This window comes from Brassica rapa, chromosome A05 (assembly GCF_000309985.2).
Source record: "Brassica rapa cultivar Chiifu-401-42 chromosome A05, CAAS_Brap_v3.01, whole genome shotgun sequence".
NCBI classification, from domain to species: Eukaryota; Viridiplantae; Streptophyta; class Magnoliopsida; order Brassicales; family Brassicaceae; genus Brassica; species Brassica rapa.
This window is the reverse complement of record NC_024799.2, coordinates 22,860,781-22,879,365: the sequence shown is the minus strand read 5'-3', so window position 1 is coordinate 22,879,365 and position 18,585 is coordinate 22,860,781. Positions and strand designations below refer to the sequence as shown.

Here is an 18,585-nt window from a genome sequence, read left to right as displayed (position 1 = left end):
TCTTCAATGCTCTTCTCTTTAAGCGCTCTAGAGAATCTTGCATTCATCTCCATCGGCACATGTGTCGGATTACAAGAACTCATACCAGTTTCCTCAAGTATTCTTTGCGCATAACGGTCTTGTTTTAGTATGATGCCTCCCTCATGTTGATGAACCTCAATACCCAAGTAATATGTTAATTTACCAAGATCACTCATCTCGAACTTAGCCGCCATCTCAAGTTTAAACCCATGAATTAGTTTCAGTGAGGATCCAGTGATAAGCACGTCGTCTACGTACACCACTACAACAAGAAGCTCCTTACTCACTACCTTTCGGTAGAGTGATGGTTCCTTCGAGCATCGCTCGAAGTTTAGTCCGCGTAGGCTCTGGTTCAACTTAATGTTCCAGGTCCTAGGAGCTTGACGCAAGCCATATAAAGCTTTCTTGAGCTTGTAAACTTTCCTTTCGTGTCCTGCAACAACAAAACCCTCAGGTTGATTAACATATACCTCTTCCTTTAGATCTCCATGGAGAAAGGCCGTTTTTACATCGAGATGATGTATCTCCCATCCACTCGAGGCTGCAAGTGCAATGATCAATCTTATGGTTTCAATACGAGCTACTGGAGCGAATACTTCATCAAAGTCCACACCATGCCTCTGGACGTACCCCTTAGCTACTAAGCGAGCTTTATACTTGCTGATGCTTCCATCAGCATTACGTTTGATTTTAAATACCCATTTTAATCCGATTGGCTTCACTCCTTCGGGTAGATCCACAAGAGTCCATGTATTATTTTTTTCTATCGAGTAAAGCTCATCCTTACAAGCCTCAATCCAGACTTTCAAACTTTTAGCCTCACTAAAGTCCCACGGCTCATTATTTATGATCACCAACAAACGTTCACCTTCGATTTCTGCAAGCATAACGTAATCATCAAGGTAAGAAGGTTTAGTGGTTACACGAGATGACCTTCTTGGTTGATTCACGTTTTCTTCTTCATCGCTGTTGCTCTGTTCCTCTTCATCTTCTTCACCATTATCAGTCAACTCCACTGGAGTTTCTTCACCATTACTCAACTGTTTTAAGTTGACTCTAAACTCTCCTGGATCAGTGTTTAAAGAGTTTATTCCACGACTCCAGCTCCATTCCTTTTCCTCATCGAATAGAACATCCTGGCTTACTACAACTCGTTTGCTTACCGGATCAACTAGGCGATACGCCTTTGATCCAGGTTCTGTTCCAAGATGAACAAGTATCCTCGTCCTGTCATCGAGTTTCTTTCGTCCTGCAGTATCTGTTTTCGCATAACACACACAACCAAATACTCTTAAGTGAGATAGATTAGGCTTTCGACTTCTCAAGACCTCGTATGGCGTTTTTCCTTCTAATGATCTTGTTGCCACTCTGTTAATCAAGTAGGTAGCGTGTCTCGTTGCTTCACCCCACAATGCATTTGGCATGTTCATGTGTTTCAGCAGGCTTCTTGTCATCTCCAACAACGTGCGGTTACGTCGCTCCACAACTCCGTTTTGTTGAGGCGAGTAGGGAGCCGTCAAGTGTCTATTAATCCCATTCTTATCACAGTACGCTTGAAACTCGTGGGAGGTAAACTCACCTCCCCTGTCTGTACGGAGCGTTTTTATCGTTGTCTTTGTTTCTTGTTCAACAAGTGATCTGAACGTTTTGAATTTTTCAAAGGCTTCGCTTTTTTCACCTAACAGAACAGTCCACATGTAACGGGAGTGATCATCAATGAGTACGAATATGTACCGTTTGTGCGCTGGTGTTGCTGGTGTAATAGGCCCACACAAATCCCCATGAATCAGCTCAAGTAGATCAGTTGCTCGAAAGGACGTTGCTCGTGGGAATGGCATTCTAGTTTGTTTTCCCCTCAAGCAAGACACACACGTTTCTTTATTAACTTCAATCTCCGGTATCCCAACAACAAGATCCTTGCTTACCATCATCTTCATCGTTTCTCTATTAATATGACCCAACCGAGCATGCCATTTAGTTGAATCTGTTGTAGACTTTACTTGAAGACAGTGAATCAGGTCGACTTGTAGATTGACCTTGTATAGCCTATTCTTTGACCGAGTTGTTTTTACCATTAGTTGTCCCACGCGGTCATAGAGTAGCAGTGTATTATTTTTCATTCGTACCTCACAGCCTACCTCAGTAGCTTGGCCTAGACTCACAATGTTGCTCTTAAGTTTAGGAATGTAGTAAACATTATTTAGTATCTTCTTCTCCCCTCCATCGAAGATAAAGCATACTGCGCCTTTTCCTTCTATATTTATTCTGGAGTCGTCGCCAAACCGTACTTTACCAGTAACAGTCTCATCCAACTCTGAGAAGAAGTGACGATGACCACTCATATGGTTACTCCATTGTCGAGATACCAAACATTACTTGAATCAGTCTCAGCCTCAAAAATATTAGGGTTCACTCTGTTTTCATTGAGAAAGACAACTTCATTCATCATTAGTTCATCTGCTTCTTGAGTTTATTCATCCTTCTTCTCAGTGGTCTCTTGAAGCTTTAGTACTTTGTCTGGACACTCAGTCGCGTAGTGGCCCTGTTTATCACACTGAAAACATGTAATATGAGAGAGATCACGACCTTTTCCTTGTTTGTATGCATCTCTCTGTTGCTGGAAAGATCCAGAGCGGCCACGACCTCTTCCTCTCCATGAGCCGCGACCACCTCGTCCTCTGCCTCTGCCATAGTTCCCGCTATTGCCGTCTTGACTATAGTCCATGTTTGCATACATCAGTTTCTCTTGATCAACTGCTATGTCGTCTTCTTCATCTTCAGCAACTCTCTCCTCATACGCTTTCATTCTACCAACAATGTCCTCGAAACTCGTTTCATTAAGATCCAGGACTTGTTCTAGAGAAGCAACCATGTGTATATATTTCTTTCTCGGCAAGCTTTTCAGAAACTTCTTTACCAGCTTTGGTTCCTCAATGACTTCTCCCAGAGATGCAGATTTTGAAGTTATTTCAGACAATCTTCCAACGAACATATCAATCGTATCACCATCTTTCATCTTGATTCTTTCAAATTCTGCCATCAGTGTTTGTAACCTAGCTTCTCGTACTCTCTCGGCTCCTATATGGCGAGCTTTGATAGCGTCCCACACGGATTTTGCCGTGTCTAGGTCTCCTACTTGTAAAGTCAATGCCTCCGGAATTGATTGAAACAAGAGTGCGATAGCTAAGTTATTTTTTTCTTCGGATTTGTTTCCAGGATCGATAACTTCCCAAACCTTGTGAACCTTCAACGCAATCTTCATTCTCATAGCCCACACCGTATAGTTTGTAGATGTTAACATTGGAAACTTAATGGATGAGGATCGAGCCTCTTTGTTGCCAAGTTCGTGTTCATCTTTTATGTCTGCCATTATAATCTTATGCTTTCAATGTCTTGCTCTGATACCAAATATAGAAACAGAAGATCAAGCTAGCAACACAGTAAATCACAACGGGAAGTCCCTTTTCTTTATTCAATCACCTCAAGGCTCAATATCACAACTCACAAACTCAATCACAATAATCGTAGCTATATGTCTCATTCGACATTGCTTTATATATAACTCATAATTCCTATTCCTAATAGATAAACATAAATCATATTATGATCCTTATCTCAAATGGATCATAAACCAAATAGGAAATAGATTACTTGCTCCTCAAGCTTTCTTCAAGCTGATCTCCAACAGACCCGTTTTCTCAAATAACAGAGATACCTACCTTCACAAGCAACTTGGGAAAATATGATGTTCCAATCAAATATTTTGCAGAGGAGCCCCTCTTTGATGTCTCTGGTGATGAAATTCAAGGCTTTAACCACGATTTTGAGGTGCAAGTGTTAGTCGATGATGCATATTTTGGTGTTACAAAGCAACATATGAATTCTGGTTTGGGGGACAAGGATTTTCATCGACAATCTCATCATGAGCCACCAGATCGCGGTCGAGATAAAGGACACGCATATGTAGATCTTGTTGCCATACATAAAGGACTAACCACTAGTTCTCAGTTTACGAAGGTGTTGGACGAAAGAAGGCGTCATCTCAAGTTGATGCATGATCAAGAAGATTGTTTCAGTGAACTATCTCTTATTGGGAAACATGCATTGAAAAACAAGATAACTTATCTTCAGGAATCTCTTGTCTTAGAGAAAGAGAAGAACAAAAATTTGGAGTCTATATTGAACGAAACACATAAGAAAATCCGCATGTTAAATAAGGGATCTTCAAGTTTAGACAAGATTTTTAAGCATGGGAAGACTGGAGAAGTCAACAATGGGTCTTGGTTATCAAGGAGACCTTGGTGTTCTTTACCGGCTCTACTATTTCGCACACATCCTTACCTGGGTTTCTTCATATCAGAATGATACTGGTGGTGACAATAAGGATTCATGTGGTCGTCAGTTTCAGGGATAGACCTGCTCTGTTTCTTCCTTGGTTTAGTGAGAAATTGGTCATGACTGGTTTTGGTGCCGTACTATTTTCTGAGTTCGTGCGGATAGCCCAAATATCACTCCACCACCCAATATTTGATCTTCTCATTGATCAAAAGAGTTTTGGGGACAGAGAGAAGTATAAGGTTGACATCAAGTGCCTGGTCGCTAAAATTGATTGTTTCTTAGCCAATGTCTTAGATGGCTCTAAGCTTTTGTGGCCACCAGGGACTCTAACAGTTTGGGCGCTTCTGCCATTCCCGCTTATGATCTCACCTGTGGCGTTGCGAATCTGCCTTGTCTCATTCTCTATCATCATCAACACAACGGTAATGCAATTTGCTAAGATACTTGGGGATAGGACCTTCGATACTTTTGAGTATTTACGTCCACGTCCAGTTGCTCTGCTTTTCATAAGGTCAAAGGCTTTGTGGCCTTTTTCTCCCACATTCATAACTGTGTCTTTGGTGTTTGTTCATACCTTTTCATTTCAAGTTGGGGTATGCTATGACGTTTGTAAGAAGGGAATAGAAGTTGTGGTTTGTACCAAGTATGGTTCTAATTACACGTCCACAACAACAATGGAGTGGACTGATGTTGCTTGTGACCCAAGCAAGTGGGTGATTTGTTCATTCTTCCATCATGTCATTCGTTTTGTGCATGGAGCTGTTATCCTTGGGTCACCATCTTCTCTTCAATGGTCTCTGCTGCTGTGCGAAATATTAAAGGACGTTGATGAATTTTTAGACACAAGATCCGAGAGGCTTACGGTGTTGATGGCAGTGGCCCTAAGTCATGCTCAGCTGTGTCTTGTGCAACCGACTTGTCTTCTTTATTGTTTTATCCAGGATTTAACAAGACTTCAGCTTAGACGATGTGGTGAACGTCCTGACGAATAGCAACCACACATTTTGTTACTTGCGTACTCGTGAACATGTTTTTCAGGAAGGCTATTTGTTCTCATGTGCTCTGTGGAAACACAACCTTATTTTCTCCAGAGAATTGACCATTAACAATGGGGACCTACAGCTAGTGCTAGTCGTGGCCTATCATGTTCAAGAATCTCCTACATTTTTAGTCGGACCACTCACTCTTGGGATTGCTCCGGACTTCACAAAAAATAGAGCGCATGACAAGGAGTCTGAAGGTTCTTCCTGTCAGCTAAAGACGAGGAAGATGGGACCACCGGAGATTCTTGGAAAAATCAATGCAAACGGATATCGCCTTGCGTTGCACCCGCATGTGCATGTAGCTGACGTTTTTAACGTCAACCGTTTGTTCAAATTTGAACCAGGTGATGTGTTACTGTCCGGATTCGTGGACGAATCTCTCAAAGGGGGAGGGACCTGATGCAGCGTAGCATCCTATTTCTATTGGGTTTTAGTTTTATAGTTTCCTTTTTATTCTTGTTCTAAATAAACATTATTATTCTTAAAGATAATGATTAAAGACTTTAGGATAAAAGGTTAGATCCTAATCCTTAAGGACTTAGGTCTTTTCTTATTAGTATAAATAGTGAGCTCTTGATTTGTAAGAGTCACAATTTTTGAATTATTGATTAATAAACTAGAGCTTTGGTATTAACAAACTCTTGAATCCTTACTTCTGGGCCTTCTCTAAGAATTCAACGGCTTTAAGAAGGCTTAGATAGCGGGTATTCTCAGAATTCAACGATATCTCTGCATTATCGGTTACTAGACGGTACTTCCGCTCCGTCACAATGGCAGGGTGTGGCAACCGTGGCTCGACTCCACACGACTTTTCTGGTGAACTCAGTTTGCCATATATGGGGAACACGAGCTTGGAACACACCTGACTTCTCCAGAAACAATTGGTATAATTTCTATAGATATACATACATGGGAATAGTTTCAATAAATAATATTAATATTGAAAATTAATAATGTGATAAATCAGGTGGGTAGCGATTTTAACTCTTGGCGAGGGTTGGCATAACAATCATCATGCGTTCCAGTTCTCGGCTAGGCATGGACTCGAGTGGTGGCAGCTCGACGTTACTTGGTATCTCATTAGGTTTCTCGAGGCTATTGGTTTGGCCACTAACGTAAAGTTACCTACTGAAGCTCAAAAGAAAAGAATGGCTTTGATCTGATCCTTAATAGTTAATTCCTTGCATAAATTATATTCTTGAATTCAAATAATTCTCTCAAACTCTGCTCCTCCAGTCCTCCTACGTATCCTACTACGAGTTAACCTAAAGTTCTTTTCAATAGATAGAGCTTTGTCTTTGAGGTGACTCTATATGAACACTAACATTATTAACGGCACAAATTACCTAAGAAATCGTGGGCTTTTTGCAAATATGATTCAAAACTCAAAATCAAACACAAAACTAATCCATGATTATTTTTTGGAATTTTCATTTACCATATTCACCCTACAAATTTGGATTATTTACGAAAATACCATTATTTTTTTTATTTTTTTTCGAAAATAAGGTTTTTACCCTCTCATCTTCATCTTCTTAAAGTATTTACAATATTGTCATTGCCATCAATACACCAACCACCATGAACAATTAATTTGAAGCTCTTAATGCACCTAAAAATCGATTTTGACTCCTTCTATCTCATTTCTTATGAACTAAAAACAAAATCTCTTTCACTTTCTTTCTACATTCATCTAAAAAAATCCAAGATTTTGATTCTAAAAATTTGAAGGTTCATAGAACCAATCTCATGATTCGTGGTCATTTACAAGTAGATTGCTTTGGTGGTGAAGTATTTTGTGGTTGGAGAAGCTAAACAAGTTATCTCACTCGTCGAGAAGATAAGTCTTCTGGTCAATGCATATGTTAGTTTCACAATTGACTTTATGTGTGTCTTTTAGAGACGACTCTCTAGAAGTCTTACGATTTTCTTTGTTTTCAAAAAAATTACAGAAGACTTTTCGGTTTTTTTCGTCTATGATAAACATGTTAGTTTTGCATTTGACCGGATTGTGTCAGAAATTTATCTTTTCCTAGACGGCTTACACATAAGTCGTCCAACAGAAAAATAAAAAATAAAAATGAATTTTTACTAGACGACTTTCAAGTAAGTCGTTTCAGATTATTTTTGAAATTGAAAAATAAAACTTAAATAGTTTTAATTTTATCCAGACGATTTCCATGTAAGTCTTCCGGTAAACGACTTACAAGGAAGTTTTTCAGGATTTTATTCCGAAATTTTGGTCAAACATTGGTTATTACAGAAGAGTAGACTACTAGCTCTACCCTCTCAAACAACCCGCTGTGAAGTTCGCTTGAAACACAACAGCTTCGTCTAGTCACTGCCTCTTCGTGCTCCAGCACTTGGTCGTCATCCTGAGTTCTTCGTCTTGAGTTCGAGTCCGAAAGTGTCCAACTTTAGCGGTTTTATCTTCCCACAACATCACTCTATCAGCCCGCTCCAACACTTCAACCTTAGTCTCACTCAAATGGCCTTATCCTATCCATAGCGGTTTCACCTAGTCGCTTTGCACGATCGCTCTGATGCTCCTTGCCACTGTGTACATCCGCTCCAACACTTCAACCTCAACTGATGGTGTAAGAAAAGTAAGCTTTTTGAGCAGGTGATCATTCTTGCTCCAAGAATCTGCTCCAAGACAAGCATGATATTCAGCGACTTGTCCAACCTGCAATGGTCTACTCGCTCCAATGCTTGCACTTTCAGGGACAATTCGACCAAAACTTCAAATTTAAATGTGTTTTCCTATTGATTTTAGATTTAAACTATTAAATTATCTTATAACTTTTAATTACATTTTGAGTTTGTTTTTAGATTTTTTAAAACATTTTGATTGCTGAAACATTTTATTTGATATGATTTTTTTGGTAAAGAATATGTATATTATTTACAAAATATTATTAAAATAAATTTGTTTGAACCTAATTGAACCCGGTCAAACAATATTAACTCATGACCTGCAACTTTTTTGGTTCAGTTGTCGGTCCGGTTTTAAAAACATTGATGAGAGCATTCGCAAATAAGCCGCCTTATAAATTAAAAGCTTGACCTTTTCAACTTAAATTTATTTATTAGATAATTAAAAGATTCACAAATACATACATAATAATGAAAAGCAACAAATTACATAAGTAAAATGATAAGAAAAATAACCAATTACAGTTTTTGCGATCCTTGAGTCTTTATCGCATTATGAACACCAATTTTATTTGTTGTATTATATTCATATTGTTCAAATTTAGATATATATATATATATATGTAAATTATTTGGTTTAGAATTCAATGTATTGATTCAACTGTAAGTAATAAAAATTGACAAGGCCGATTCTCAACGATTGTATGGATATCACATACAACGAAGAGAATACATCTTCTGTTATGTGTTGTAGTCTCATACGTAAAATATTTTGATACCAAGTATATTGTATCAAAATATAAATTATGAATGCCTTGGACAACATCAGACTTCTTCTCTCGATATTTAGATCTTCTTCCGCTTTTTGAGTCCATGACATTTTTTTGGTGGACGTTGTTTCCATGGAAAATCAAATAAGATTTGTTTTAAAGATCGGATAGTCATCACATATTAACGAAAACCACTGGAAACGAACACAAAATTAAAAATATGTGTTAGATTTGTTAAGGACTCAGCAAAAAAATTTGGAGAAAATTCTGTGTAATCGTTAGAAATTACACAACGAAAGTTGAAGAAATAAATATGAGAGATGAAAAATAAATTGTATAGAAACAGGGATGCACACTTTAATTTTGGTGGACGTTGTTTCCATGGAAAATCAAATAAGATTTGTTTTAAAGATCGGATAGTCATCACATATTAACGAAAACCACCGGAAACGAACACAAAATTAACAATATGTGTTAGATTTGTTAAGGACTCAGCAAAATTTGCCGGAGGAAATTCTGTGTAATCGTTAGAAATTACACAATGAAAGTTGAAGAAACAAACATGAGAGATGAAAAAATAAATTGTATAGAAACACGGATGCACACTTTAATTTTGGTATTGCATTCACAATCACCTTTTGAATTTTTTTTGTGTGGAATTACATGTTTGAAAAAGAAAAATCAAAGAAGGGAAAGGAACCATCGGATAGATGCCGGTGACCCTAAGGACAATCAAGGGAGATGAAAGAGATAGTTATCCTTGGCTTATCCAACAAGACATCTTCTTTCTATTTCTTTTTTTTTACAATAATTTTATTGGATTAATAGTATAATAGGTGGTCATATTTTAAGAAATTTAATTGCTTAAATTGTATACCAATTATTTTTATTTTTTTATTAAACTGTTGATATATGGGTTTATTCATTTTCGTAAAGATATATCATTCTCTAGTTTTGGTGAGAAACAAATAAAGAAAATATTTTATTCAATTTTGTTATGTAAAATTGTCTATTGTTTGTCTACCTGAAGTGTTATAAAGAAAATATATTTATCACTTCAGGTCCCATTTGACTCGACCCGTCCGGCCCTATCACTATAGTTCTATGTGTCACCATTTCTGGTCTGAATCAAGTGTACTGCGGTTCTCTATCACTTTTCTTAAGCGCTGATGCATGACACTTCCACGATATATCTCATAGAATACGTAATAATAAAACAATCCACGTTAAAACTATAGGGTAGGGTTCTATCAGGTGACACACAACAAATCAACAATCTGTAACAAACAGAAAATATATGAAAATAGATCATTTTAATCACTATTTCTAATTCAATACATAATTTTTGGTGTGATCTGAATAAAAAATAGTATTTTGTATAGTGATCAGATGTAAGTTAATAACTCATATGTATTGTTCTAATATAGTTGAGACATAATAGTTTGACTGTTTCTATAAACAACTAAAAAAAGTTAAACAATAATATGATTACCTAACAATAATTAGAAAAAAACGAGTCAAACAAATCTAACCAATTTTTATGGATCTCCATGCAAGACGCATTGCTAGTTTACATACTTCTATCTATAAATTAATCTAAATAAAAATTACACCAAAAATGAGTAAACGTATAATATTCAAAAGAATAATAATAAACGTGTTTGTATCGTAAGAATAATATGTCGTCATCACAGTTCGCTATCTTTTGCATCATCTTGACTGCTTTATTCTCTCTTCATGAATGTATGTATTTATAAGAGTTTTACTTTGTTCATCATCTATTTTTTTCACCATTGAAATCACGTAATATCATCAATAATTATTTTTTCCTCCAAATGATATTGTTATTACTTTTTTGTTTATATAGTTGTCGATGGCCAAAACGATTGCAGGCAAATAATATGCCCAGTCGCCCAAAAACATTTACGCAAATGTATTTGTTGTTTGGTCCCCAACGCTATTACTGAGCCCAAGTGTTACTCGAAGAAACAAGACTGTATGCGCAATTGCAACATATTATAAGTTATCTCGAGGACTTACATCAATGATTTAAAACAAATTATGAATAACCTTTTTATTTAATAACTCCTATATTTACCTTCGTTTTATATGAATAATACAAGCTTATTTGGAGCCCAACAAATATAATTATGCCTATTGTACGTAATGCACACTAGTTAAACCTATTTTCTACCTTTTCTTTTGGATTTTCTATTAGTTTCTAAAAAATATTTTTTCTGGATAATAACTAAATATAAGTTTTATAACTTCAGATGTCTTTAATAGTAAATTGTATAATTTATCTATGTTTTTCTACACCGAATCAATACCTCTTGTGAGTAAAGAAAAAAATAAAAAAATAAAAAATATAATTTTTTTAATTATATGTCTAAAAACAATGACAATTCTTTACATCAATCTCATTTATGTACTTTTTTCTACCGATCACGTCGAAAATCTTAGTACAACTGGGATTAAAATTCAAAAAGCAAAATATAGATAAAAATGGTAATCTTATACCATACATGCTTTATATAGCACTTTGATGATTGATCTAACCTTTATGAAACCTTAGGATGAAAAACCTTTATGATAACTTTTATTCTCCAATATTTTTGATGGAAATCTTAGCCACAAAGTATGCTGTTTCATATTTTTCTTCACCTTATAAAAACATGAATGCTAATATACTTATTCTCATATTGAATTAAGGTGATTTCACCCAGCCTTAGTTTTAGGACATGATAGTTTTAAACACAGAGATTAATGTTGTTGGTTACAATTAGTTGTCGTCTCAAATGTTAATAAGTATATTATACAACCATTTCAACAATTAGTTGAAATTAGTGCATTTCCAGAATATTTTTGACTAATTAAATAGCATATCCAATACAATTTAGTAATAAATTAATAATAGACTAATTTTTGAAATCGATCATATAATATTCTTATTTAATTAAAATAATATTATTTATAAAATAAAAATTGGGATTTTTGCAAATATGACTCAAAACTTAAAGTCAAACACAAAACTAACTCATGATGCTTTTGGAACTTTCATTTGTCCTGCTCACCATAAAAGTTCGGATTATTTACGAAAATGCAATTATTATTTTTATTTTTATTTTTTCGAAAATAAGATTTTTACTCTCTCATCATCATCTTCTTCAAGTATTTACAATATTTTCATTGTCATCAATACACCAACCACCATGAAAAATCAATTTGAAGCTCTTAATGCACCAAAAAACGATTTTGACTCCTTCTATCTCATTTCTTATGAACTAAACACAACATATCTTTCACTTTCTCTCTATATTCATCCAAAAAAACCTTAGATTTTGATTCTAAATTTTTAAGGTTCATAGAATCATTCAAGCTCATGATTCGTGGTCATTAGCAAGTAGGTTGCTTTGGTGGTGAAGTATTTTGTGGTTGGAGAAGCTAAACAAGTTATCTCACTCGTTAAAGCTATGAAACCAATGTTTTTCCACATTTGTCCGTCAGAAGACTTCCGTGTAAGTCTTTTCCGACGAGAAGACTAACACATAAGTCTTTTGGTCAATGGATATGTTAGTTTCGCAATTGACTTTATTTGTCTTTTGAAGATGACTTCTCAAGAAGTCTTCCAGTTTTCTTTGTTTTCACGAAAATTAGAGAAGACTTCCCAGTAAGTTGTCTAGGATAAACATGTTAGTTTTGCATTTAATCGGATTGTGTCAAAAATTTGACTTTTCTTAGACGACTTACACAGAAGTCGTCCAACAGAAAAATAAAAATTAAATATTTAATTTTTACTAGATGACTTCCAAATAAGTCGTTACAGGTTATAATTTTGAAATTGAAAAATAAAAGTTAAATATTTAATTTTAATTTTATCCGGACGACATCCATGTAAGTCTTCTGGTAGACAACTTACAAGGAAGTCTTCCAGGATTTATTCCGAGATTCTGCTCAAACGTTGGTTACTACAAAAGACTTCTGTATAATTCGTCTGCCGGAAGACTTACATGTAAGTCATCCGGATAAAATAAAATATTTAAGTTTTATTTTTCAATTTTGAAAAGTAACCTGAAACGATTTACATGGAAGTCGTCTAGGAAAAGTGAAATTTCTGACACATAAAGTCAATTGCAAAACTAACTTATGCATTGACCAGAAGACTTAGGTGGAAGTCTTCCGGACGACTTCAGTGTAAGTCTTCCGGACGACTTCAGTGTAAGTCTTCCAGACGACTTAGTGTAAGTTTTCCGGACGACTTCCGTGGAAGTCGTCAACGTTTAATAAAATATTTATTTTCTCTAAAACTATAAACATTTTCATGTTAATTCATGTATACTAATCAATATTGAGGCTCCTAAATGAAATTCATAACTTAATTGATGATAATTATGAGGTTAACAACATTCATGCTTATTAATTTTTCTGGCTAATGAGCAGAAGTCTTCTACGTTAGTTTTTGTAAAACTTGTATTTTCAACTTTAAGATATATATTTTTTAACTTTCAAAAGTGTTAAGTAACTTCAAGAATATTAAGTCATATAGTTTAAGGCGTCTTCTCAGATCATAAGATATACTTTTTACCTTTCATGAAATTTAAAATTTTAGTTTTCACATAAAATTTGAGTTTCCCGCTTAAATTTTAATTTCCCGCTTAAACTTTCCCCTTATATTTAAATTTTCCGCTTAAAATTTAAGTCTTCCGAAAAGTCTTCTGAGAAGAAGTCTTTCGGAAGACTTCCCAGAAGACTTCTAGTGAAACTGTTATAGGTTTGAACTAATGTAATGTTTAATCTTTTGGGAATTTGACTAAGTTTTCTTGAGAAGTTTTCTCCATTAGTTGTAGTAAGTTTGACTATTTTTTTGTATTATTGTGTTTTGATGCTGAAGTTGTATCAATAAGTTCAATAATGTCAAATACTTTTAGCAAAATAATATTGTAGGCATGAAAATATTTACCAAATTTTTTTATGAATATTTTTTCAAATTTACAAAAGAATTCACAACTAAAAGTGTACACAGACAAATTACAAAACAGACCATAAAAAAACTATTATAGCTTATTCCTCCACAAAGACAAGCTTAGACTCCACTTGACATTGAAAAACACTTTGTCAGGAGACTTCAAGGAAGTCGTCTAGTGCATTAAATGTTAGAAGACTTCCCTGGAAGTCTTTCAAGTCTGTCTCAGATCTGGAAAACATGCATATCCAAAAGCATTCAAATGGCTTCAAAACATAGAAAAACTTCAAAAATAAGGTAAGAGCTTCAAACAACCAAAATAATTTTCAAAAAGTAAGAGCTTTAAGCAAGAAGAGGTTACCAAATAAGAAAATATGGTTTATAGATCTACCTCTAAAGGAGTGGAAGATGAGAACCATGTAATGAAAAACCTACAAAATCAAAAATAAGGTAAGAGCTTAAAACAACCAAAAGAATTTTCAAAAAGTAACAGCTTTAAGCAACAAGAGGTTACCAAATAAGAAAATATGGTTTATAGATCTACCTTTAAAGGAGTGGAAGATGAGAACCATATAATGAAAAACCTACAAAACAAGATGAATTAGTGAGAATGACATGAGACAAAAAATGATAAATTGTTATAAAATTTGGTGTTTGCAAAAAATGATAAATTGTGAAAAAGATAAGAGTTTAAAAAAAAAATCAGACATATAAACTTACCAAAACACTCAGATATGAAATAAAAGAGGAGACATGGGAGAAGATTCCACCAGTAGTCTTCCAGGCAGGAAGTATTCTAGTGCATTAAATGTTAGAACACTTCCAAGAAGACTTCAGGGAAGTCTGCCTGAAGTCTTCCACGTCTGTGTCAGATCTGAAAAACCTACGTATCCAAAAGTATACAAATGGCTTCAAAACATAGAAAAACTTCAAAAATAAGGTACGAACTTAAAACAACCAAAAGAGTTTTCAAAACATTATAGCTTTAAGCAACAATAGGTTACCAAATAAGAAAATGTGATTTATAGATCTACCTTTAAAGGAGTGGAAGATGAGAACCATGTAATAAAAAATCTGCAAAACAAAATAAATCAGTGAGAAGACATGAAACTGATATAAAGTTTGGTGTCTTTAAATTCAAAAGGATTAAAGAGAGGTTGGAGAGTTTTAGAATGAGAAACATTACATTTTTGTTGCAGATATTTGAGAGGAAGATAGAGAATGTGAAAATTTTCTTTATAAAGGAAGACAAAAATTCCAATAAGGTTAATTTTTTTCGATTTAGAAGACTTCAAATAAGTCTTCGAATAGAAGACTTCCTAAAAGACTTACTTGAAATTCTTCTAGAAACTAAAATATTTTTAGCAGGGAACTAAAATATTTTTAACGGGAGTTAGAAGACTTTCAGGGAAATTTTCTAACTGATAAAATACTAATCACTAAAAGACTTTCTGGAAGTCGTCTAGACCCCAAATATAAATCTTAAACTCAAATAACTAATTAGATAGAAACAAAAACTTCATTAAACTTAAAAAGTGTTTTATATACACAAAACTGCACATATATATGTCAAAATTTAATTTTTCAAAAAAAAAAGTTAAGCTTCCAAAATCTAATCTTAAAAATACATACAATACTACAATATATGTTGTCAAACTCTAATCCAAAAAATATCATGACCCACTACTTTCACTAATCTATGTTGAAAACAATTCAATTTTTTATATTTTAATTTATATCACTTACGACTGTTTATAATTACATGAGTTCAACTTTTTTTCTATCAAAATATTTTTTTGCAAAATTGATAAATTATTTTTAAGATCTACTAAATGAGAAGACTTCCTGGAAGTCTACCAAAAGACTTACAGAACCTCGGAGGACTTACAAAATCTCAGAAAACTTTACAGGGTTATATTCGTAAAAACTAATTTTAGTTTTTTGTTTGGTTATAAGGGGCTGGTTGTAATTTCACTAACCTTTTGGGTTAATTTTGCATTTGATTCAAGTTTTTGATACTTTTAGGGCTAAAATCAAATTTTGAGTCATATTTGGCAAATTCCCGAGAAAAGAACAAAACTTAGGTTCACCCCCTAGGGTGAACCTTTAAATTCACTTCTATTTCCAGGACCAATCAAAACGCCGTGTAGATAATTAGTTAAAAAAATATTAATCTTATTTAAAAATAACTTAAAAAAAGAATAACGTTAATTTTAACGACGATGACGCCGCTAGCTAAACCGTAAACCCTAAATCTTAAATTCTAAACCCTAAACCTTAAATCTCAAACCCTAGACCCTAAACCCAAATCCTAGACCCTAAACCCAAATTATATACCCTAAACCCAAATTGTATACCCAAACCCAAAGCATAAACCCTAAACCCAAACCATATATTCTAAACCTAAATCCTAGACCCTAAACCCAAACCTTATAGCGCCTAGGTTTTGGGTTTGGGTTTAGAGTTTACGGTTTGAGTTTTAAGTCTAAGATTTGGGTTTAGGGTATACGGTTTGGGTTTAGGGTCTAGGATTTGGTTTAGGGTAGAGGGTTTGGATTTAAAGTTTTAGGGTTTGGGTTTAGGGTCTAGGATTTAGGTTTAGAGTATACAGTTTGAGTTTAGGGTCTAGGATTTGGGTTTAAGATTTACGGTTTAGGGTTTAGTGCTGAGATTTAAGATTTCGGATTTAGGGTGTTAGCGTTGTTAAAATTAGCATTGCTTTTTTTTTTAGTTATTTTTAAATAAATTTTATATTTTTAATTAATTATCTACTATTCTACTTAATACTTTGATTGGTCTTAAAAAATGAGTGAATTTAAATGTTCATCCTAGGGTGAACCTAAGGTTTATTCCCGAGCAATTGTCTCTCCAACGCATAAATGTAGGGAATTAATTTAAACTAAAGCTGTTAGTATGTGGCAAACTGCTTATGATTATGAATTTTGAACTTCTATAATTAGAATGAATACAAAAGGAAAGAAAAAAAAAATATGATGAAAAATTCATGTTCTGTTTGGCCAAGGTGTCCACGGCAATTCAAGATACTCAACTGGTTTGAGCTTTGGAAACACGGTTTTGAAATCCCATTCAAGGCCTCTAAACAAGATCCCTTTCGGTGTCGCTTCGTGAGCACATGAAGATTTAGGACACATCTCGGCGTCGAGATAAGTGTTTTCTATCACGAGTGTGGCGGTTCCTAAAGCGGACCGGAAACGGCAGATGTGAATAGCCGGTATCTTGCTTTCACCTTTAATGAGAATGATTGGAAATGAAAACTGAGTTCCTGGTTTTGTAGATCGATGCCAACCATAATCTTTGCGTTTGGACTGGCATCGATAGACGATTTCCGGGCGGAGCAGCCCGGTCATTGCATTGCGGATTGTTATGTTCATGTTTACGTAGTCTGGTTCCTTGAGAGCCACGGTGTTGGAAGATATCATGATGGCTTGTAGAACAAGACACCACCGAGCTAGGGTTTTGATGATGTTTTTGTTATCATCCATCTTCTTCTTTTTGTGTTCTGATTTTTCGTTAGTCGCTCTCTCATAAATAAAATACCATGATTTACCTGAAACCGAAGCTGTTGAACTTTTGTTCTTATTTTTTTTTTTTTGGAAAGAAACAAACAAACAAACGTTTTTTTCCTGTCACATACAAACAAATGGTTACATATGCTAAAAATGAAGATTTAGTTTTGGATAATCAATCATAACAAAACTGCCAATGCTTAAGCTCTCTCATGTTAGCTTTTTTGTCGGTTCGATATTGTTTGGGGTTCTTTTAAGCAATCTCGGCAGAGACTCAGCTCATGAGCGTCAACTCGGGTTTAAACCATCTTTGATAAGAAAAAAGTCTTATTTTTTAAACTGTAGCAATATTGATTTCGACACTTGAGAGTCTAAGACGATCCTAACCGAATGGGGCTGATAAAACGATGAGAGTTTATGGACTGGAAGAATATATTAATTATGGGAAAATCGCATAAAAAATCTTCAAAGTGGCAGCCACTTACACTTTAAACCCTGAGAGTATTTTACAAGTACTTTAAACCTTCAAAGTGACACTTTTATCAAAAAAAACCTCCAACCTGGCTTACTTGTACATCAAGTCATAACGGTAACCGGTACTGTTCAAAAACGATGACGTGTCGATTTTTTTTTATTTAATTATTTTATTAATAAAATAAATATTAAAAAAAATATAAAAAATCATAAAAAATTCAAAAAAAATCGTAAAAATCACTAAAAATTCACAAAAAAATCAAATTATTCACCAAAATTTTTTAAAATTATTTTATTAATAAAATAAATATAAAAATACAATAATATAAAAAATTCATAAAAAATTCAAAACAAATCATAAAAAGTCAATAAAATTCACAAAAATCCATAAAATTCACAAAAAATATTTTAAATTATTTTATTAATAATTATATGTGGTTTTATAAAAGCGACTAAGGAATAACGTGCATTGAGTGCTATAAACTGGCTACCCTCAAGCTATCACTAGTATACATTCTTCCCTTTAACAATCCTGAACTTTTCCAAATCCAACCAACACACATAGAACATAACAGATTAAAAAATATCCAAAATAGTAGTCTGGGTTATGATTACTCTGATTTAGATTAGAAAAATTCAGTCAGTCTCTGGGTTATGATTAATAAAATAAATATAAAATAATGATTTTTTTCTAATCTGAATTAGAGTAATCATAACCCGGAGACTGACTGCTATTTTGGTTTTTTAATCTGTTATGTTCTATGTGTGTGTTGGTTGGATTTGAAAAAGTTTAG

General features: G+C 34.2%; 1 protein-coding gene across 1 annotated transcript; it reads right to left on the bottom strand.

The window, feature by feature from the left end:
- Positions 1-11,958: 11,958 nt before the first annotated feature.
- LOC117134426 lies at positions 11,959-17,752 on the bottom strand. The gene has a single exon (XM_033292832.1). It carries the CDS (start codon positions 17,291-17,293, stop codon positions 16,793-16,795), a length of 501 nt encoding a protein of 166 aa, XP_033148723.1. The 5' UTR covers positions 17,294-17,752; the 3' UTR covers positions 11,959-16,792.
- Between the last annotated feature and the right edge of the window lie 833 nt (positions 17,753-18,585).